Below are 23,822 nucleotides of genomic sequence, written 5' to 3'. Positions count from 1 at the left end.
ATTAGGCTCTGCTGTCTCTCAAGGCATTCAACCCACCAAATCAAAAGGAATCCATTCAGTTTCATTCTTGTTGAACTCTGAATGAACAGCATTTGATATTGTCAACTATCCTCTTCTTGAAACTTTATCCTCCTTTGCATTTGTGACAATTATTTATCAAGCACTGCTCCATGTCAAGCACTGTTCTAGGCACTGGGGATATTTCAGAGAATAACAGTCAGATGAAAATCCTTGTGTGGAGCTCACATTCTAATGGAGAGAGACAGCTAATGACAGACAATGAAAATAAACATAAATTACAGAGTATGTTAGAAGACGGTAAGTGCTATTAAAAATATACATAAGTGTGTATAAAGGGAGAAGGATAGAGAGGATTTGGGAGTACCTCCTGGGTGGGGGGAGTACAAATTAAATGGCATGGTTAAGTGAGGCCCTATTAAGAAAGTAATATTTGAGCAAGGAGTTAAAGGAGATGGGGATGGGCAATGAGGAGGATATCTGGGGGAAGAGCATTCCAGGAAGAGGGAACAGGCAGCACAGGGGCTGTGAGGTGGATATGCCTGGCATGTTCACGGAAGAGCAAGGAGGTCGGGGAGGCTGGAGGGGGTCAAAGGGGAGAGTGGTGGGCATGAGGCCCAGGAAGTAGGGGGAGAGCAGAACAGGAGCCTGCAGGCCGGTCTGGTAATTTGACTCCTCCTTTGAGAGAAATGGAGACCTTTTGGAGAATTTTGACCAGAGGATGACCTGATCTGGATGTATGTTTTTATAAAATCACTCTGGCTTTAGAAGAGGCAACGGTGGGAAAACAGGAGGCTGTTGGGATAATCCAGGTGAAAGACAAAAACAGAGGTGGCTCAGACAAAGGTAGCAGGAGAGTGGTGAGAGTTGGGTGTGTTTTGAAGGTAGAGCCAACAGGATTTGATTGGAAGTAGCATTGAGGGAAAGAGGAGAATCAAGGATGACCCCAAGGCTTCCAGTCTGATCAACTCGAACTGAGGTGGGAAAGAAAGTCTGTGAGTGAAGGGGTTAGGAAAGATGGGGAGCTCAGTTCGGACATAGAACAAAAACATGTATCAACAAAACATGTTAAATATAATATTAAAAGTTAAGACCAACCTAAATGTTCAACAATAAAGAATTGAATGAATAAATTATATCTCCATACAATGGAGTACTATGGAGATGTAAAAATATTTTGCACATCAATATATTATTTATTGATAGGACATTAACTGGAAAAAAGCACTGGTGTCAGTTAGTACTCATGGTATAACTCGTGCATAGGAAAAATAAAATACATAGTAAAATTTTAGTAGTAGTAATTTGGAGTGATTTAATATTTTTGTTTTTATATCTCTTTAAAATTTTTTTGTAACTTTTGTGAGTAAAAAGGGAGAGTTATTCTAATTGCACTTGAGTATAAATATAATTTGATAATAATACACATGCATAAAAAGGATACTTGAAGGATATGCACCACAGGGTTAATGTATTTTATATAAATAACAGGGTCATGAGTGATTTTTCTTTTCTTTTTTTCTAGATTCTTTATATTTTCTAAGTTTTAACAAATAACAGGTATTTCCAGGGCAATGTAAAAATACATATAAATTTAAAGAAAAAGTTTGCGCACGGTCAGCCGGTAAACTTGCCCCGTAAAGTACTGTATCTTCATCTTATGGACCGTTTTTGGACTTTGAGATGGGTATAAGACCATGTATAGTAAGGGGAGGGGAAGACATTCTTTCCCATATTTGGGGGAACTACCAAGTTACCAAGGGCATCCCGCTGTAATTTTTCAACAACCAGCCCTATTCCTGCTGTGAAAGTACACTGAGAATCAGGAGGGGCGGGTAAAGAAGAACTTGGAAGATCCATTGACCGCTCTACTCTAATTCAAATAACCTTTGTCTTTCAGATGATTTTTTACATAAGTTTAAAAATTGCATCCATTTATTAAAACATTTTACACACTGTAAAGTGTTAAGATCCATATTACTTTAAAAAATTCACCCATTGCTCCATTGTTGTTGGAGATGATTACTCTTCCCATGGTATATCAAATTTCAACTTGATATACTTTATTATTTCTGAAGCTTAAAGTATAAAGATTTGAATGCTTCCACGTTCAAACTCAATGCTCTTTAATGACTTTTAAAAAAAAAATACAACTCATTCTAGGCAGAGGGACTTTAAAAACAACTTTACAACAATTTTGTGGTATCCATTTTAAGATGCCAGTAGGCAGTCAAAATGTAATATCAGGTTCTAAGAAAGTGGTATAGATGTGAACTGGTTGCGTGCTTAGGTGAAATGATTGATTGATGTGATTTTGCTTTGTTATTTCAAGGGAGTGAAAAAAATAGACCCCAAATTCTATGAAAAATTTATCAGTCACAGATTTGGAGAAGAAATGGTACATCGCATAGATCTTTGCTCCATGCTGAAGAAAAAGCAAAGTAATGGTTATTATCATTGTGAGTCTTCAATTGTGATTGGTGAGTGCCATTTAAAAATTACTCATTATCTTTGATTTTGATTTCTTTAGCATAATTTTGTTTTGGCAAATGTTTATGTTGTATGTTTTTCTCAACGACGTATTTTCCTAAATATTATGTTTTGACAGTAATACATTAACCATTTTGTGGAACATATTTAGTATTCATGTTTATTAATCAAGATTTTAGTACCTATGGTTTTTATACTTTTGTGCTTTAAACACAATCATCATGAAGTCTTCAAATGTTGATTCATAATTCATTTCAGTTTAATTTTATTTCGTGAATATGAAGAAAGCATTTTCTTCAGTGAAGGCCTACGTGACCACAGCATTCTATACCAGGCATTTTTGTGTTCACTGCTTCTAATTAGGAAGAGAATGTGCCAGGTCAGAAAGTTTCACTCTGGGAAGGGAAAGCATAGGTGGCCTGCAAAGATTGAAAACTTGTCCTTTAATTTCTTCCCTAAGAAAAACATGTTTTAAGGGGAAACAAAGATTCATACATAAGTGCTCTGTCATCATATCAGGGAGATGGCATGTGATGAGACAGGTTCATACACAATTATGTTTCCGAGTGCAAAGTGTGTACACCAAATGAAGAATCTGAAAAACCAGAACAGGGGTATTTCTCATTGTTTGCAATGTGAATGTCTTTTAAAGGAGCCTGATCTGTCGTGATTAAAATATACAATTTCAAACTGGGCAGTCTTCTTACAAAATTGTGAACTTCAAGACAACCTGATTTGTATACTTTTGAAGTAACATGAAAATACTCAGAGAAGATAAATACCAGTATCTAAATATTTCAAGGTCTTCCACCAAGGTATTTCTCTCCACGTCAGCTTGAAGAAAACCTATGGAAATATACATCCTGAAAGAATCTTTATACTGAAGTTTAAAGTATTTTAAAAATGTTCAAGAGACACAATTTTGTTTCTAAATTCTCACTAGAGATCTTCAGAGAAGTCATTATTTTACCTTCCAAAGATCTTAGCTATCTTAAACAGAAGATAATATGTCATTTGAATTTTATGTTCTGGAACATTTCAGGTGTGCTTTAAGGAAGATTTTTGTGTTTTCAGAATCTCTGTAAGAGAGCTGCCTTCCATCAAAGTTTTGATGAAGACCAAACATTGCTGTTTAGGTTCATTGTAAAAGGCAAATTTAAATGCTTCTTGCGTAATATAGATTTTGGCTGGCTTTCCATATCTTCTCTGTAATTACTTCAGACCAACCTTGAAGGAGAACTCAGTGCTTCATTGCCTTTCCCACTCCCATTTTTTAAAAAAAGAGCAGTATGTAGATTTTACTGAAGGTATTGTGGGGCTGCATTATATAGCTCACAGCATGGATCTCCTATATTGCCATTACACAGCTCTGTTCAGGTCATCCCAGATTACTGTGTTCCATTCACTGAGTTTTCTTTTATTGCTCTTTACCAGCTTGGTTTCTAAAATTCCCCTTATTATGACAATTTCTCTAGATTTTTCTCTCAGGCTTCTTTCTCTCTCACGCTTTTCTACTTCAGAGCAATTTAGTTTCTTTCAAACTTCACCCATCTTATATCCCCATATCAATCATTTAACATTATTTAAAAAATGGTTTTTGCCTGTTACACATACTCTATATTCTCCTGCCTTTATGAACATTAAAGCAATATCTGCATCTAAAATGATAATTATTATTTAATAATTAGTCAATTTTAATACACACTAGAGTCTTGTATTTGCTATGGATAATTACTGATTTTCTTGATCTTACCTGAGTTTTGCAACAGAGAATACTGGGCAGGACTCTATCTTTGTGAGTTTCATTTCTTGTTCAGATTTTTTTTTTTGTATTATCTTTTTTAAAAAAAATTTTTATTGGAGTATAGTTGATTTGCAGTGTTGTGCTAGTTTCAGTTGTACAGCAAAGTGAATCAGTTATACATGTACATATATCCACTCTTTTTTAGATTCTTTTCCCATATAGGCCATTACAGAGTACTGAGTAGAGTTCCCTGTGCTATACAGCAGGTTCTTATTAGTTATCTATTTTATATATAGTAATGTGTATATGTCAATCCCAATGTCCCAATTTATCCCTCCCCTCCCTTACCCCCTGGTAACCATAAGTTTGTTTTCTATATCTGTAACTATTTCTGTTTGTAGATAAGTTCATTTGTACCCTTTTTTTAGATTCCACATATAAATGATATCATATGATATTTGTCTTTCTCTGTCTGACTTACTTCACTAAGTATGACAAACTCTAGGTCTATCCATGTAGCTGCAAGTGACATTATTTTGTCCTTTTTTATGGCTGAGTAACATTCCATTGTATATATGTACCACATCTTCTTTTTCCATTCATCTGTTGATGGACATTTAGGTTGCTTCCATGTCCTGGCTATTGTAAATAGTGCTGCAATGAACATTGGGGTGCATGTATCCTTTCGAATTATGGTTTTCTCCAGATATATGTCTAGGAGTGGGATTGCTGGATCATATGGTAGCTCTATTTTTAGTTTTTTAAGGAACCTCCATACTGTTCTCCAAAGTGGCTGTACCAGTTTACATTCCCACCAACAGTGCATGAGCATTCCCTTTCTTTACACCCTCTCCAGAATTTACTGTTTGTAGATTTTTTGACGATGGCTATTCTGACCGGTGTGAGGTGATACCTCATTATAGTTTTGATTTGCATTTCTCTAATAATTAGTGATGTTGAGCATCTTTCCACGTGCTTTTTAGCTATCTGTATGCCTTCTTTGGAGAAATGTCTATTTAGATCTTCCGCCCTCTTGTTCAGATTTAACTGGCTTCCATTGATATGACTTCTCTTTAATTTGATACTAACTCAAATTTAATGTCTCTTTCCTGAACTTTGAATCAGTATTGTATGCATTAAAGAGTGAGACAGATTTCAGATCTTAAGATATTTTGTATTCAGAATTCTAGAGTGGAAGTTAGGCTTCAGGGACTCTGGGAACCTTCTGAAATTGTTTATAAAACTTTGTATGTAGGTGCATATGTGGATTTTTCTGGGGAGAGAATTTGTTAGATTTACATATTTCCTATCTCTTAATTTGTTAATGGTGCATTCTTGGAGAGCACTGGATTCCAAATCACTGATTTTCTTTTCAGCTGTCTCAATTATATCATTTAGGACATTAAAAAGAAAACAGGGGCTTCCCTGGCGGCGCAGTGGTTGAGAGTCCGCCTGCTGATGCAGGGGACACGGGTTCGTTCCCCGGTCTGGGAAGATCCCACGTGCCGCGGAGCGGCTGGGCCCGTGAGCCATGGCCAGTGAGCCTGTGCGTCCGGAGCCTGTGCTCCGCAACGGGAGAGGCCACAACAGTGAGAGGCCCACGTACCGCAAAAAAACAAAAAACAAAAAAAAAACTAATGACTATGCTTCATTTCCAAGATCTCCAGTTGATTCTTTTTCATCCTTTCCTGTTCTGATCTTTGCTTTATAGATGCTATTCCTTCATTTATTTCTTTGATGGTGTCAATATAATTAATTTTGAAAATCTGATTCCTTGGGTGTGAATTCTACTATTTGTTGGGTCTTTTGTGGCACTTGATTTCCTCTGGTGCTTTTAGAGTTTTTTTTGAGAGCTCATTTAATTGTGCATGTTTCCCCCTCATAACCTCATGTGTGGTTTTGCAGATGTCTCGGTCCTAGTCCCACAGGGTACACTACTTTGTATGAGGTTAGGAACTGGCAACAGCAACCATCTTTGTCCATAAGGAGTTGGAGTGCATTCTTGTGTCTCTTACCAACTTGTGAGGTTTTCTTAAGAGTAAAGATAATTAGCCCTTTGCCATATTGACTTCAAATATTTTTCCAGGTTTTACTTTGCATTTAGTTTTGGTCACAAGGTGTTTTGCATATTAAATGTTTTTAATTTTTGTAAAACTATAGATAAAAAAATTGTGTGATTTCTTTAATTATTATGATAGAGTCATCTCCAAACCAAAGATTTGATACATTTTCGTTTATATTTTCTTCTGATTTTTTTGTTATTATTTTTGTATTTGAGCTTTTCATCTATCTGTTGGGATCATTAATTAAGTAGTCAGACATAGAGGATTAACATAGAAATCCAGTTACTAAAAGTGGTTGTGAAATAGTTTTAGGAAATTCTTTTAGAATGTTTTTTTTTACACCCCACCAACCTTACTTTGTGTTCCAAAGATCACAAATGAGCAGCCTTTCATGTTGTACTCAACTAACACAGAGTTTTTAAATTTGTTTTTATAATTTTAATTACTTGCCAGTCTGGGGGTGATTTTTTTTTTTTTTTTTTAATTTATTTTGTTTATTTATTTTTGGTTGCCTTGGGTCTTCGTTGCTGTGCACGGGCTTTTCTCTAGTTGCAGTGAGTGGGGGGGGCGCTACTCTTCACTGCAGTGTGCAGGCTTCTCACTGCGGTGGCTTCTCTTGTAGTGGAGCATGGGCTCTAGGCGCGCGGGCTTCAGTAGTTGTGGCTCGCGGGCTCTAGAGCGCAGGCTCAGTAGTTGTGGCGCACAGGCCCAGTTGCTCTGTGGCATGTGGGATCTTCCCGGACCAGGGCTCAAACCCACGTCCCCTGCATTGGCAGGCGGATTCTTAACCACTGCGCCACCAGGGAAGCCCTGGGGGTGATTTTATGTAAAAAATCTGGGTTTCTGATGCCTTTGAATAATCCAGAAATGTGGCCACACGTGCTCTACGTTCTTGCATGCAGTGATTTCCTGGGTGGGGTAGTAGGCACACCTTGAAAGTAGCTGCCTTTCATCATCCCCTGACTCTTGTTCTTCTACAGTTTGCCTAACTCACTTGCATTGGTTCCTGAAGGCATCTGAGTTTGGATCCCCCGGCAGCTGCGGCTGTTCCCTGGGTCTACTTTTCATTTCCATGCTGAGCATTTTCCTCTCCAGCTTGTGCCATCATGCATCTTTATATGGAGTGTTAGGGGAGTTTGGTAGGATATGGAGGCAACAGTCACAGGTTCAGATGCAAGAGAAAGGTACTACATTTTAATTCTCTCATAATAAGAAATGTGGTTGATATTATGCTTACCTAATATTGACATATAACTCCTTCAAACCTAACTGCATTAATCAGCTAAAATTCAAAAAAAAAAAAAGAGTGAAAAACCAGTTTTTCCTGGTGAATCCAGGAATGAACTATAGCTCACATATCCTAGGGTGGTGAAAGCTCTTCTCTGTGAGCTACTTACTGGAGTTGGGTGAATTAAATTTTCTCTTGCAGCTCTGTTCCATTTATATTTCCTTAGGGAAGGTAATTGACTAAATGACACCCTTTGTAAGATTGATGAGCAGTTTAGTGCTTGCAAAGACTAGTTTACTTTCAGCTGTCAGACACCTCTTAGAGGAGGCAGTGGGGAATTTGGAAAGGTCTAGAAGATATATATATATATTTATATATATATATATATTTTTTGCTGGCCAATGTACTTCTTTATAGCTTCTGCAAGCAGAGGTACAAACATGATTTTCTGACAACCCCAGCTGTTTTTTGGTTTAATAATAATTATTCACCATTAATTTAATGAATGTTATTGAAAGTGTACAGTGTGTGCACTTCTCTCAGGTATAATGAGATACAGAGAAGTATAAGACATAGCCCTTAAGAGTGATATAGCGTTGGGGGCGGGGAGGGAGATGCAAGAGGGAAGAGATATGGGAACATATGTATATGTATAACTGATTCACTTTGTTGTGAAGCAGAAACTGGCACACCATTGTAAAGCAATTATACTCCAATAAAGATGAAAAAAAAAGTGATACAGTGTCACTGGGGAGCTAAGACTATATCTGAGAAATGAAGAGGGAGGAGGAGTAGAGAAATAGGGCTTCATCCCTGACAATAATGGGCTTTGATAGGACACAGTGGAAGAAGCTTATAACTTTAGCTTCTAGGAAAGTGGGGATGGGGCGCGGCAGAGCTTGGATAAATAGGATGAGGTGGATAGTAGAGAAAGGACACTGTCCAGGAACAATAGGTACAGTTTACAGGAGGGAGAGAAGCAATAGATTGGGAGGCAGGGTGGGGGTAATATTAGTGATAATATTAAGTGACAGGAATAATAGTAATATTAGAGATAGGAGGCACCATGACTGAGTCTACAGTCTAGTTAGCTGAGGAAGCTACAGAGGGGAGGTTTGTGTGTTTGAGGAGTTAGTGAGGGAGGTGGGAAAGGAGATGGGCAAAGTTGAATATACTAAGTCAGTGAGTAAGTGATAAAGGAAACTGAGTAGATAGATGTGAGATAAAAAGAGGGTGAAGTTTAATACTCAAGAATGACTTAGGATTGGATCCTAAAGATAAGACCTTCAATTAGTTCTAACTAGAACAGAGGCAGTGAGAGGGTTAGGGTTGGGCTGACCATCAACTGAAATAGAAACAAACAGGCCTATGCAGATATGGTGATAGAAGAGGACAGGGGTCATAGGCAGTAAGTTAGCATCGTCAGAGCTGTAGTCAGCAGTCTGTAGCCAATGTCAGATAGGTCAGACCAACAAGACACCAGACTCAGACTTTATGGGCTGAAATAACTATGGAGAATTCCAAGTGAGTTGAGTCAATGACTTTATTCTATCCAGGTGTCCCCGTTTTTTTAGAATCACTCTTCTTAGACCTGGACAGCTTAGACCAGTCCTGTCAGTCTTAAAAGCCTTGTCATGGTCCATCCAGTGATTCCCGGTGGTCCTGTGTAGGTAGTGGTTCAGCCAAAAGGAAAGTACTTTCTGGGGTTACTTCTAAGGAGACCCTGAGATTTGACTGTGGTGTTCTAACCTTCAATGCTTCTTTACCATTAGGGGTCAGGGCAGAGCTCCAAAAGCTCTGAATCTTGCCCAGTTTGGTATGTAAGCATGGGGGTCTTCTTTATGGAAGATAATGATGTCAATGTAATTGACCCATTGGTTGATAGGGTAGGAAGGGGTGCAGGGAAAAGGAAGTCAACAGTTTTTCTTCCTTGGGTGAAAGGCGTAGCTAGTACAAATATCTTTCAGCTTTCTAGAATCCATAAATCTGAGCCTTTGTCGTATCAGTGGTAAGTAATAAATTTCTAAAATGTTTAATTTGAAAATGTTTATGTTGCTAAAATGTCATACATTCACTTAAAAGTTTACTTAGTAGGTAGGGGTATTGGCATTAGATATGTGCTTAAATGTCTGTTTTTTCTGACGTGAATCATTTACTTTTTTTTGTTTTACATCTTTATTGGAGTATAATTGCTTTACAATGTTGTGTTTGTATCTGCTGTATAACAAAGTGAATCAGCTATACATATATCCCCATATCTCCTCCCTCTTGCATCTCTTCCCAGCCTCCCTATCCCACCCCTCTAGGTGGTCACAAAGCACCGAGCTGATCTCCCTGTGCTATGCATCTGTTTCCCACTAGCTATCTCTTTTACATTTGGTAGTGTATATATGTCAATGCTACTCTCTCACTTCGTCCCAGTTTCCCCTCCCCCGACCCTGCGTCCTCAAGTCCATTCTCTACGTCTGCATCTTTATTCCTGTCCTGTCACTAGGTTCATCAGAACCATTTTTTTTAAAGATTCCATATATATGCGTTAGCATACGGTATTTGTTTTTCTCTTTCTGCCTTACTTCACTCTGTATGACCAGTAAAAATGTGCTTCATTGTGCTTATCTTATGAGTGATTTAATAGTCTAAGGCTACACTTTTGTTGGGCTTTAAACTCTTACGGCTTTAATCACTATTTCTCAAAGTTTGGTCCACGGATCCCTGGCAGTCCCTGAGATACTTCTAGGGTCTGTGAGGGCAAAACTATTTTTATAATAATACTAAGATATTGTTTGCTTTTTCCTCTGGGTTATCATTTGCACTGATGATGCAAAAGCAGTGGTGGGTAAAACTGTGGGTTACCAGTGTGAATCAAGGCAGTTGCAAAAAAAAAAAGCCAGTTTCACCTAAGAATGGTCTTGCTGAGTAGTAAGAATTATTAATTGTATTTAATCTCAACCTTTGAGAAGGTGTCTTTTTAGTATTTGTGTGACAAAAATGGGAGGTGTTCATAAAGCGCCTCTGCATGTTGAAGCGGGAGGTTAGCTCAGGGAAGAGCACTGTGTGGTTGTTTAAGTTGCGAGCTAAAATAGCTACTTTCCTTCGTGGAACACCATTTTTTCTTGAAAATTGACCCATGGACATTTTTCATTTTCACACTTGGGTGTTCGGCAGACATCTTGAAAATAAATAAACTTGTCACATCAAGGACAACTGGCATGATTTACTGCTAATGATAAAACTCAAGCTTTCAGGCAATAATAAGAACTTCAGAAAACTGTAATCTATTACCATGAGTTGACAGATTCTTAAATTTAAAGACTTTCCCCCACTTTTTAAAAAAATTTTATTTATTTATTTTTGGCTGCGTTGGGTCTTTGTTGCTGTGCGCGGGCTTTCTCCAGTTGCGGCGAGCGGGGTTACTCTTCGTTGCGGTGCATGGGCTTCTCATTGCGGTGACTTCTTTTGTTGTGGAGCACGGGCTCTAGGCACGTGGGCTTCAGTAGCTGTGGCATGTGGGCTCAGTCGTTGTGGCTCGCGGGTTCTAGAGCACAGGCTCAGTAGTTGTGGCACGTGGGCTTAGTTGCTCCGCAGCATGTGGGATCTTCCCAGACCAGGGCTCAAACCTGTGTCCCCTGCATTGGCAGGCGGATTCTTAACCACTGCGCCACCAGGGAAGCCCCCCACCCCCACCCCCACATTTTTTTAATGGAAAATTTTATTCACAAAAGTAGAGAACACAGAGTAGAATAAGGAACTCCATTTTTCCAGTTTATCTATCACACTATCTGTCTTTACTTTATTGAGGTATAACTTATCCACGAGACTTGTACCTGTTTGAAGTGTATAACTTGATGAGTTTTTAACATATGTATGCACTTGTGAAACCGTTATCATCATCAAGATACTGAAAATTTCCTTCACCCCCAAACATTTACTTGCTCCCCTTGGTAATCCATAAAGACTTACCTAATGAGGTGGTGTGATATTAATGAATTTTTTGATGTTATATAATGAAAAAGTCAAATATGGAGAATCTGCATAACTCAGTGAATCAGTATTTTTAAAATGACTGATGTGTGTTGTTACAAAGACATGCATGGATAAAAGGCCCATTAAAAGGTCAATATAGACCACAAGATTTGACTGTAAAGAGTATGAAAAGTTCATTGTTATGCTTTTAAGATTCCACATTGCAACTAAACTTTAAGAAACTACAACTTGTCAAGTTTTGATGTAATATCAAAGAAGAATATCTGCAGTTATCTGAAAAGGCTATTATTCTCTTCCTTCTTCTAAACATACTTCTATGTGAGGCTGGATTTTTCTTATACTTCAGATGAAACAACATATTACAACAGATTGAATGCAGAATCAGATATGAGGATAAAACTGTCTGATTAAGCCAGATATTAAAGAAAATTATGAGAATGAAAAATAATGCCATTCATTTTACTAGAAAAATTTAAAAAATATAGGTATTTTCACAAAACATTATTATATAGTAGATTTATTACTGATATTTTGAAAGGAATGAATAAATAAAATTTTAAAAATTCTGTTTTAATTTCTAATGTAGTAAATATTGACAACATAATCCAAATAAACAAAAGCTCTTGGTAGGGAGAGATTGTAGATAAGTTTTAAGAGTGTTAAGGGGTCCTGAGGCCAAAACATTTAAGAACTTCTGATTTAGTTCATGTGTCCAAGAAAACTATGAAAAAATTTAAAACTCAGACAACATTCCAAACTTAATTTTGATCAATATTTCCTACTCTTCCTTTGAACAAATTAATTTTGATGGCTACTCAGTTATCTCTCTATAAAATATAAACTAGGTTGATTCCTCTCTCCTTAATTTTTTTGTTCATCCCTTTTAAGTTTCCATTTAAGTATTCTGTGGTAAGAATGTGACAAGTAGAAAAATACCCAAGACTGATAATAGCATATCTATATGAAACGATGCATTAAAAAATCATTATTATGTGAAATTTATATTCTATAGTATAGGAATGCCTCTTTTGTGGTAGGCAGGACCAAAACATTTTGTCTTGTTTTCTTTTGCACAGGCTGACAGGGAGATGATTAAGAAAATTTCATCTCTAGTTAGACTGAGTAAGATGAATTTACCTCAAGCATGTTAGAAGAGGGAAAAGTGAAAAAACAATTTATCACCTAAGGGAACTGTACATTTTTTTTTTTTTTACTTGAAAACTTAATTATCAAGTAATTTAATAAGAGCTGAGTGCAAGGTATTTAATTATTTACTCTATGACACACAAATTGAATGGCCATGTAATTTATTACCCAGATGGATACTTGTAAGTGTACTATGCTGGGTTTAAAAGAAAACCAAGAGTATCCTGCTTTAAATGGGACTCACATCATCCTACCTAGAAAGCATAGCGTTCTTGAAAAGTGGAACCTTTGACGTGGTAAAATATTATATTTCAAATGCCAGTCTTGTTCCTTTTTGTAATCTGATTGTCCTCTTCTTACAATGTTTCCTTGATGAAACCTGTCTTCTAAAAAGAAAGTGAAGTTTCATTATTTATGCCCCTAATAAAATTGAAAAGCAACTGATAGTTGGAACTCTCAGCTTGTTTCTTTCCATCTGCTTGAGTTAGAGGAAGTTGCAGGGTAAGTAACTGAGCAAATTAATCGTAAGATGGCTCACTGTATTTTAACTGGTATATCAGCTATTATCTGATGCTAACACAGAGTGACAGCTGTGGCTCAGGCTATTTTGAAAATCCAACCGTCTGTTGGGCTGGTTTCAAACCTTATGATTTATATTAGAGGCCTTGAGAACCTTACCTATTAAAGGGGTAGTGCTATGTGGTAAATTTAACTATGTGACAAATTAAGCATCACTGCTAGAATGATGCAATGATAATTTGTGTTATTTTATGATTTATGTGTACAGCCTCTGATTTTAAGTGTATTTTAGAAAACGTGAAAGAAAGTATTGAATTCCAAATAGAAAGAAAAATAAATGAATGAAATGATTGGAGGGCAGATTCTGCAGTCAAAAGAAGCCATTAAGATTTAGGGAATTAGTCTTAGGAGAGCCTGCCTAAGTTGCCAAAAGTTATGGCTGACTGGCCCATCACATTGCCTAATTGCCTCTGAACGTGTTTTTTCACCAAACTAATTAATGCTTATTAATGTTTTAAAAGTACTTAACACAGTGCCTGACATATAAAGTTATAAAAATGTTAGTTATTAAGATTAATGGCACTACTAGTTATACTAGAATACTTATTGCAACAGTATTCTTACTTTCCTAACATCAGAACACCCAGTCAGATTTTTATAAATTTGCCTCATTCCTAATGCTGTCCTTAAATTGGCATGGATTAATTGGTGCATTTCAAAAATAAAAATGCACATATACACAAATATGATATATCTATCAAGTGCCTTTTGTGTATTTATGTAATATTTTATATTGCATGCACATATTTATATATAATTTATGTATAAAAATACAATGGTGAAGATGGAAAACTGACTTTTTTGGGGAGCTATGGGAAAAACACAATAAAGTGTTACCTATGTTTTGTATAAAATACCTAAAGCACTAACTGTAGCTAACAGGAAGAACAACATTTTGTCTATTCAAGAATTGTGGCTCTATTTGATCTTCTATTGACTAGGGTATTCAGGGGAATATTCTGTTTTGATTCTGGCTATGAGTACAGGAAACTACATTTGATTATCATGTTTTATATTTCATACCAGGGAACCATAGCTGCCAAATATATTTTCATTGCTAACAGCTCTGATCAAAGCAAAAGCTTTTACTTAAGAAGTCAATCTTAGCCTAATATGGCTTAGAGAAAGGGAGTTCACAGTCTTGCTCCAACTATGCATTTTTAGCAAGAATTTAGTTGATAAGTGCAGCATACATTTATCTATATATGATAGATTTTTAAAAAAATCTGGGCTTCCCTGGTGCCACAGTGGTTGAGAGTCCACCTGCCAATGCAGGGGACATGGGTTCGTGCCCCGGTCGGGGAAGATGCCACATGCCGCGGAGTGGCTGGGCCCGTGAGCCATGGCCGCCGAGCCTGCGCGTCCGGAGCCTGTGCTCCGCAACGGGAGAGGCCACAACAGGGAGAGGCCCGCGTACCTCAAAAATAAATAAAAATTACTATGCCACCCTTTATCGATTCACTTTTTAGGGCTTTTATCATTTTTTGCTATACAAAATTATTTATAGACCTTTTCAAGAACTTTTCTAAGTTTAATTGACTAAACAGTAGATACCACATTTTTATTAAAAGTTAAATATAAAACTCTTCTGAGTTTTGCCTCTTCTGAGTCCATTCTTTTCCTGCCCTGATTGCTGATTGGCAGAGCTGTCCCTTCCCTGTGAGGCGGTGGGCTTTAGAGCACGTGGGCTCCACTTTTGCCCTGATTGGTTCCATTCTTCTTGCCAGTGATTAGTTGAGGAAGTGGCACGTGACCCAGTTCTGATAAGTGAGGGGAAGTCTGCTTGGGACCTCAGAGAACAGTTTTCTTGATGATGCATAATTTATTGGGAAGAGAACGTCATTTTTTAGCTGGAAATTGTTGAGTATACATGCGATCCCTGGACTTAGCAGCTTCTTAACGACAGGGACACTAGGTGACTTCAAGCCCATGTGCTGAGTATGGGAGACTAGAAGGTGAATCTTGATGATCTTAAGCCACAGAAATAACCAACCCAAATGTCATAGGAGGTAATGACATTTTGAAAAATTTGTAACCTCTTGAATCAGGAGTTTTTTGTTACTTGCAGCTGAATGCATCCTAACAGATACACATTTTGGATGTAAATTGCAAAATGTATTAACAGAAAATAGACTCAGTGTTTTGGGTTTTTAAGCACAGTTCTGATAGTTACTAAAACTTGTTAGATGAATCCATAAACAGAGTGAATACTGACATAGTGTATCCGATGAGTGTCAGCCTAGACCATGGTGGATCATAACAGATCCTGAGACCTGCTGAAACCAATCTTGATTTAACTGCATTTCATCTAGTGTAAGAGAATTTTCTTTTCATTATCTTGGGGATTCCCTTTCATTCTTCTGTATCACTTTAAATGTTATTAGAGGAAAAAAAACTTTAATAATTATATACTGAGTTATTAGAGCACCTTTTATTTGAAGTCTTCAAATGCTTTACATAGCAGGAAATGTGACTGTTGTCTTGCCCAAGACAAACAGTGAACCACTTTCAGAACTACACATATTGAGGATATTCTACATAAAGAATTAGGACCTGTGAAAACCCCCCAATAAGCTGGGAACTGTAGAACCCAATTTTGTGTTGTTTACATTGTTAAACTACAAATAGAATTTACTTATTGGGTCCTTTTTGGCTTTTTGAAATACATGTTTTCTTCCTATGAAGGATGTTTCTTTCTCTCTGAAAGGTTCAGGGCATTAAAGGATTAAAGACACTTGAATAAGAAAGCAGCCATATCGGATAATACAAATACTGGCCAGCAGATTAAGTGTATTCTCTGCTTTTCTTTCTTTCTTTCTTTAAGTAGATTTTAACATGCAAACATTTCACTTGTCCATGAGTAAGTAACTCATGTCAGTTTTTGTGAATTCATGGTTAATGCCTGTAAAGAAGGACAGACCGTAAAAAAGCAGGCCTGAACAGTATCTGTCCAGTGTAGATGACTGTCACTGGCCTTTGTCCTCCGGTACTGCACTGCCTTCCTAAAACTGTCAAATGGAATTTACCACAATGCAAATGCTGGGCTTCCTTCTGCTCCTTTCACGCGTGCCTGCAAATGTGGGCCCCCCACCTTCCTTTGACCCAGCCTTTCTCTCTCACCTCCTCTGGCAGCACCCCTCGACTCAAGAGTTAACTTCACCCCAAGAGCTGACGTGCTTATCACATTAGCACATACTCAGTGTGCACCTGGAATCAAATTGAATTGATAAAATGGTATAATACAAATTCAGGGTGTCCAGGTACACACTGTAACTTCTCAGCCCTTCTCCCAGCCCTGCTGCTGTCTGTTCTCTGAGCAGGGAAATAGATTCTCTGCCCTAATTGATTTCTCACCATTAAGGAAAGGGCTTCAACTACGTACATTGTTTAAGGTTTGGCCACATACATAGAAAAGAACTGACTGAATAATAAGCAGGGTGGAGGCATTTGAAGCTTGGCACTAAGCTGGCATGTAGAGATTGGGAAGGACATTATGGATTGGTAAGGAAGGACTTCCTTTGTACCTCTGGTTATCTGCTTGTTTCCTCTCCTTTCCTAAATGCACATGGTATGTTATGTTTTTCTCCTCGTGTTTCATATATAGGAAAAAACACATTGTCTTTGCAATTACATACTGAAATTGTATAGCATATGGCAGTTTCAAATACAGATAACTATAACTTACAGTTTTTGAGAAAAACGGCTAAAGCACTGCAGAGAGAAGTTAAAAAGTCTTTGTTGAAAATATGACTAAAGTAGGAATAATGTTAAAAAATAATTCTTGGCTCCCAAATTTCTGGTTGGTCAAGATTCTTTTAGCTGGTAATTAAAAAGGACCTTACTGGTGAGATTTACAGATTATCCTTAAAGTTTTTCAGTTATAATTTTTCAGTCTCTTTCCTTTGCAGACAGACACTCATAAGAACAGCTTTCAAATATCAATATTTAATGATGTAGTTTCAGAACCTTGCCCTTTGGGTACAAAATGGCTAGGTAGATGTAGCATGACTCAGAATGGAGTAGCATCTATGTGATAGGTATATGCTTACTGTGGATTGATTATTGAGAATTAAAATTTGGTTTTACAGGAACATAGAGAAACAATACAATATTGAGTAAGTCCATCTAAACTTCTTCAAGCCCAGAGTAACTGCTTGGTTTTTGGTACTCTGATGCCAACATAAAAAAATTGGGATATATTCCAGAAATCCCAATTTTCATGAATTGTGTTTCCATAAATTGTCAAGCATTTCTTTTTTTAAAATTTATTTATTTCATTCATTTATTTTTGGCTGCGTTGGGTCTTTGTTGCTGCGTGTGGGCTTTTCTCTAGTTGCGGCGAGCAGGGGCTACTCTTCGTTGTGGTGTGCGGGCTTCTCATTGCGGTGGCTTCTCTTGTAGTGGAGCACAGGCTCTAGGCACGCTGGCTTCAGTAGTTGTGGCACGTGGGCTCAGTAGTTGTGGCTTGCGGGCTCTAGAGTACAGGCTCAGTAGTTGTGGCTCACGGGCTTAGTTGCTCCGTGGCATGTGGGATCTTCCCAGACCAGGGCTTGAACCCGTGTCCCCTGCATTGGCAGGCGGATTCTTAACCACTGCGCCACCAGGGAAGCCCCAAGCATTTCTTGAAGTTATGTAACTTTTCACTGAAACTGTGACATTTCTTGGTGTAACAGTTTCTGTAAGAGTGCTACCTGCTTTATAAGGAAATCTTTCTGAAGTGTGCCTTCTGTGCTTAAAGGCATGTCTCCTAAGGCTTGGTTCCAGAATTTGGAGGGGTAAAGCGTTTTCCCCCTCTTCTTAAACTTCATGATTTGATGTCCTCTTTCTCTCCGCTCTTTTGAATATAGGAACATTTACTTTTTCTTTTCTTTCTTATTTGCTTCTGTAAGTTGTCAAACTCAGATTTCCTTTCTTAATGAACGAGAGATCTCAGAAGAATTGGTAATCTGTACAGTTTTACAGAGTCAGACTTTTATAGCAAGGTTGGCCAGAAATCCAAATATACATGTTTTCAGTTATAGATAGAAAATAAAGCCAAACAATGACAAAGAGAATAGAGTCTTTGGTCATAGTTAAGAATTATATTTTCCCATTGGAGATAGTAATCAGAGCTGATATTTCAGAGTACATGAAGAAGAGGCAGCTGCTGCCCCCTCATACTTTTTAGTTTTATTCCTGCCATTTCAACCATTATGATAAAAATTCAAACAGCTATAGCAGATATGGGCAACTGTTTTAACCATGATTTGTTTGTAGCAAGGCCTGTGAGAAAAGAAAACATGAAAAGGTTATGGTTTTAAATTTATGAACATGATATCAGATATTTTTTCTCATTGATGTTAACCTTACTTCTTTTTCTAATCTGCTAGTTATGGTAGATGTCTATATATTACTGAAAGGAGTCTGTTAACCCCCTAATAAAACCCTACTAATATTTTCTAGGATTACTTGTGAATGGTCCAAGTTGCTCTTTTTCCTGGAAGGTGAATGCTTCCCAGGGTTGTTCCGGTGCCCGTGTTCTCCCTTGAGTAATTTCCCCAAGGCATAGCAGCAGCAGGGCCAGGCTCCAGCTCCAATAAAGGACCTGTCTTTAGGTCTTTGTTTTAAAATAGGATTTTAAATACTCTAGCACCATTAATAAAAGGATCTGGTGACAAAACATGAGAAACCAAGGCATTTACAACATATTACCATAGAGCTTGATTAAATAACTATTGTTCTGGACATTATTCTGAAATTGGAAGAGGTTTCATAAAGTATATACCTGATACCACACACAAATTGTGTTTAATAATACGGAACTCAGCAATGAGATGCTCAGGGCTTATGCAGCCAGACAGATTGAATTCAAATCCCATTATTGTCACAGTTCTCTGAGAGATTTTGGCCAAGTTACTTCCCTGAGGTTAAGTTTTTCACCTGTGCAATGGGGATAGTAATTGTACCTACCTCAGAGCTGTGGTAGGGATTAAATGAATGATTAAATGTAAAGCCCTTAGCAAGTGCCTGGTATATAGTAGGTGTCCAGGAAATGTTAGCGATTATTTTTAATTTTAACTTACCACTTGATTGTTTTGTGAGATAGGGATGGGAGAGGAGGGGCTTACATCTAAACTATTCAAGTTAGTTACATACTGACATACTGTTGTATTTCCAAATAATTGGGTAAAAGATGGCTACTTTCTAGGTCCTTCTGAATGATAGCTACTCAGATTTGCGGGGGGAGGGCGCATGGAATGGCAGGGAAACGGATCTATTTTTTTCACCAGAATTCCATATATATAGCTTGTTTCCTAAATGAAAACATACAGACACATGAATTTCTTAGTTATTTTTGAGTTGAAAATTTGTGTATATGAAAACTTATGAAATCTGTAGAAGGAAAATCACATTTAATTATATGTTGAAGGAATCATCTTTATTGAAAAAATCCAAAACTATGCAGTGTGAAAACCATTCTTGGAAATCCTGAGCTAGGAGTAGTCATAAGCCTACAGGGTGAAATTACAGCCTTTCAGAACTGAGAAAAACCTTAGTGACCTTGAACTCAGACTCCATCCCCTCTTTGAGGTTAAACGGTGTGCTAATTATTTGCACAATTAAAAGCAGTTTTAAAACTCCTGTCTTCAATTTCTCAGTTGTTTTCTAATCTTTTATTATGGTTAACTCACTTTTAACGCTTATGAAAAAAAAAAAGCCTCTAACATAGCCACGCCACCTGCCCACTCCACCTTGGATTGCAGGATATCCTGAGATACACACTGTTACTTAGCTAATGGTACAATTTATATCTTTCATTCTTAATTGTATGTTTTCAGTAGTAGTGCCAACAGGGTCTAATTAATAAAGTGAAGTTGGTAGGGTTCATCACAGAATGTTATCCCCTGGATGCTGCACTGGAGTGAGGGGTCTTCTTGTTTGGAGTTTCCATGGATAAGCAGTAAATCAAGATGGCAGCTAGGGGGGCCAGAAATTTGTAGAGGAGGAGGTGAGATTGCTAGCTGGTGCTGGAAAGACTGAGGTGCATATAGATACACTGCTTCCACAGTCTGTTCTCTTCTTCTTTCCCTCCTCCCAAACACGACCTACTTTGCAACGACAAATTAAAACTTTATATTGGGGCTTCCCTGGTGGCGCAGTGGTTGAGAGTCCGCCTGCCGATGCAGGGGACACGGGTTCATGCCCCGGTCCAGAAGGATCCCACATGCCATGGAGTGGCTGGGCCCCTGAGCCATGGCCGCTGAGCCTGCGTGTCCAGAGCCTGTGCTCTGCAACGGGAGAGGCCACAGCAGTGAGAGGCCCGCCTACCAGCAAAAAAAACAAACTTTATATTGAACTTACCAGATTTACAGATGAAGAAATCAAAACTCAGACAAAGAGGTCAGTGTTTCAGAACTGTTAATACCTGCTGTCAGGTATTAGGGTTAGGGTTAGGGTTATATCTGAGATTCAAACCTCTGGCTTTTTATTTCTAAAGGTTCTATCACTACACCAATGCCGGGATTGGGGGATGCCAGGAGTTGCTCATTTTCCTCAATGAAGAGTGTTCACTGCAAATATTTCTTGCTTTGACACAAAAAGTAATGCTTAGGATTTTAAAAATTGACAGGTTTTATTCTTCCAGACTGCACACTCTTTTTGTTCAGATGAATAGGGAGGTAGACACACTGCCTCCAGAATTGCGGGCAGTTTTCATTATCATCCACTGCCCTCTCCTTTCACTGCCTGGTGAATGGGTGTGAGTGCTTAGCTGGGAAGTCGAGGAGTAAAGTTAAGAATTTGGGTGGTAACCTTGATGCTGTGAGCAGTCTTTCCTTCTCATGGTGTCATACAATAAGGCTCTTCCCTAGATAAGATAACAGATTTGGAACGATTACATGAAATCTTACATCATGAAGTTCAAAATATATCATCATGTCTGGAAATCAATTGCTTTGTTGTCCCTAAATCTGCCTAACCACCTTGTGTTTTCATTAAGAAAGATGCTATTATCGCTGATCTTTTTCTCAGCGATGCTTCTAGATTTGGGGCATTTTCTGGGCTACTGACATACTTGATGCTCTAATTTTAAAATTCATAGTATTGGTTTAATGCTTTAATAGAGGAAGAAAGCAGTGTTTCAGAAAGCAGGTATTTAACTGTAAAAGATAAGATGTAAAGTGCAGACGACAACTGATGTTCTTTTACCCCCCTACACCCCACCCCCACCCCCCAACCGCCCCCGCATTTCTACCCTTATTGCAGCTTGAAGTTCGTGGTACTTCATTCAAGTTGTGTTTTCTGTGTTCTGCAAAGTCAGGTTCCCTATTCCTAAAACAAAGAAAGAAAAATCTCCTGGGGATGAAAGAAAGCTCTTCCTCTTTAAATGCAGACAGAAAATCTGGGTTTTTTTTTCCCCTTTGAATTTCCTTGTGCAATTACCGCATTTGTCTGCAGGAGAAAGGACCGGTTGTGGTTTGTTCTCGATTACCTTTCTTAAAGACACATCCGCAGAGCCACGCAGCGCACGTGGCACTCACCTCAGGGCGAGAGAGCTCCCAGTTTTGCGAGAATTAGGCGAGCGGAGGGCCACTTCTTTCCCCGAGAGCCAGTCCCAGAGCAGTTGCGTGGGTCTGGAGCCCGGGGAGGCGGAGCCTTTTTGCTCCCGGCGGCGAGTGCCCCCTCCTCTGCCTGCCTCCCTGCCTGCCTGCCTGCCGGCTGGCCGGGTATTCTGTGCAGCCACTCGTCGTGCTCCTGTGCTGCTCCGCGGACCGTGGGATAAACCGCAGTCGCTCTTTGGGGAGCCCTGGGAGAACACCAGGAAGGAGAGAGAGCGCTAGTGCCATGGGCCAGCTCTGCTGCTTTCCTTTCTCAAGAGATGAGGAAAAAATCAGTAAGTGTGATTTGTTCTGTGCCACATCCTAAGTGGCTGGCTATTTTATGTGGCTGTCTTCTAGGGATAGTTTTGGTTTTTTCTTATGGGAAACATAGCAGACTAATGAGCTGTGATTTTTCTTGTGCATTTACTGAAAGGATTGGTAGATGTGTAGTTAATTAACTGTCGAAGTACAGCAACTCAATGAATAGAGCTATGTTAAAGATACAGAATACCGAAGTCATTTTTCATTTTCTTCTGTTGGTATTTTACAGCTCGTTTTTATCACACTATCTAGAGTCAGAATTTAGTTTTGAGTTTCTTTATATCACTGCATACAATTTGATAAATTGTACATGCCAGACTTCATTTTTCTTATCTGAAATTGGGATGTTTTCAGAGCAATGCTCAATAATAACATATAGAGAAGTAAAGCTGGCTCGAAAATGACATATATATACATTTGCAGATATTTTCATGTGTCCTCTGCTTTGTTCTCCATGGAGGGAATTCGGGTGTAACTGTAAGATCCCTCCAAACAAGTGATGCCACTTTAATTTCTGCAAAACTTCACTGAATATTTTTAAACTAATGTCAGGCAGGTTCCACATCTGCTTATGGCTGAAAACAGAACTTAAATTGATGACCTTGCACTGAAATTTCTTACTCACTGGCTTATGTGTGTGCACTTACATTTCAACTTTGTTAAAAACAGTACTGGCATTGTAGTTAGTTTGCTGAATAGAATTTGCCTTAATGGCAGTTGCCCCCAAATATTGAATTTTTACTTCTTTTTCAGTAAAATGTTTACAGACATACTAATGAAAATTTGCAGCCACATTTATGTCATATCAGTGCTTTATTTAAATAAATTTAAATAGGTCGACAGAATCTCTTGATATCTGATTCAGATACTCAAAGATACACATCTGGCTTGTATTTCCTGCTGCTCATTCCTCAGGAAGTTAGCCAGGGACAGGCTTAAAAATAATTAATACATATCTTATACATATTCACTTGGGAAAATAAGCCAGGTTTTTTTTTTTTTACAAGAAATCTTCTGAGAATGCTGTGGAATAAATGTTGCGAGGCTTTGGAGCGTTTGCTTATTAACAAGAGCCCATAGCTGTGCTCTAAATTTTACTTGTGAAAATGATACTGTACAGTAGGCGATGGTCCTGCGCTTAAAACCTGAGGTGACTTCACAACAGAATTGTTCATTTTCTAACAATGAGCATTGGTATTCATTTGGCAGCGTGAAACTTTTCAGATATTTGTCAGAATGATCCATTTGTAGTTTCTGAGGGTTTTGGTTGATTGATTCCTTGAGGAAGATCTCGATCTGAAAAACCTTGGTCTGGACAGATGTAGGGAGAGTGGATTCTTTCCTTACCTTTTTCCACTTCCTATTCCACTGCTCCAGGTTTTCTTGGAGTTCCTGCTTTCCTTGTGTTCTCTTTCTCTTTGTCCCCTGTCTGTAACTGAAGAAATCAAGTTTCACCTCAATGAGGAATTTGCTCTTTTCTGTCTTTCTCATCTGGGATCCTTGGAGTGCAAAGTCTTCTGTTTTACATACAGCCCTTCTCAGTATTGATCGACAGGAAGTGCTCTTGGGGGTTTACCTTCTCAAGTTACAAAATTTTAAAAAGAAAATGAAGATAAGACACTGTGTCTGAAGCGAAGTTCAAATCTGAAAGTGCAAATTATGGTTAGAAT

General features: G+C 38.2%; 1 protein-coding gene across 5 annotated transcripts in view; it reads left to right on the top strand.

Moving 5' to 3' along the window:
• AKAP7 (A-kinase anchoring protein 7) overlaps nt 1-23,822 on the top strand; it is a 139,399-nt gene that overhangs the window by 80,242 nt on the left and 35,335 nt on the right. For 4 of the 5 annotated variants that reach the window (XM_065888879.1, XM_065888876.1, XM_065888880.1 and 1 more), the window contains one exon: nt 2,351-2,498. In XM_065888879.1, coding sequence (XP_065744951.1) covers nt 2,351-2,498 — 148 coding nt within the window. Of the gene's footprint in view, nt 1-2,350; nt 2,655-23,822 lie in introns of those variants that run through there. The other variant, XM_065888878.1, reaches the window with a different exon arrangement.

This window comes from Phocoena phocoena, chromosome 12, assembly GCF_963924675.1.
Source record: "Phocoena phocoena chromosome 12, mPhoPho1.1, whole genome shotgun sequence".
NCBI lineage: Eukaryota > Metazoa > Chordata > Mammalia > Artiodactyla > Phocoenidae > Phocoena > Phocoena phocoena.
Note: the sequence above shows the minus strand (reverse complement) of the source record. Positions and strands in the feature narration are given on the sequence as shown.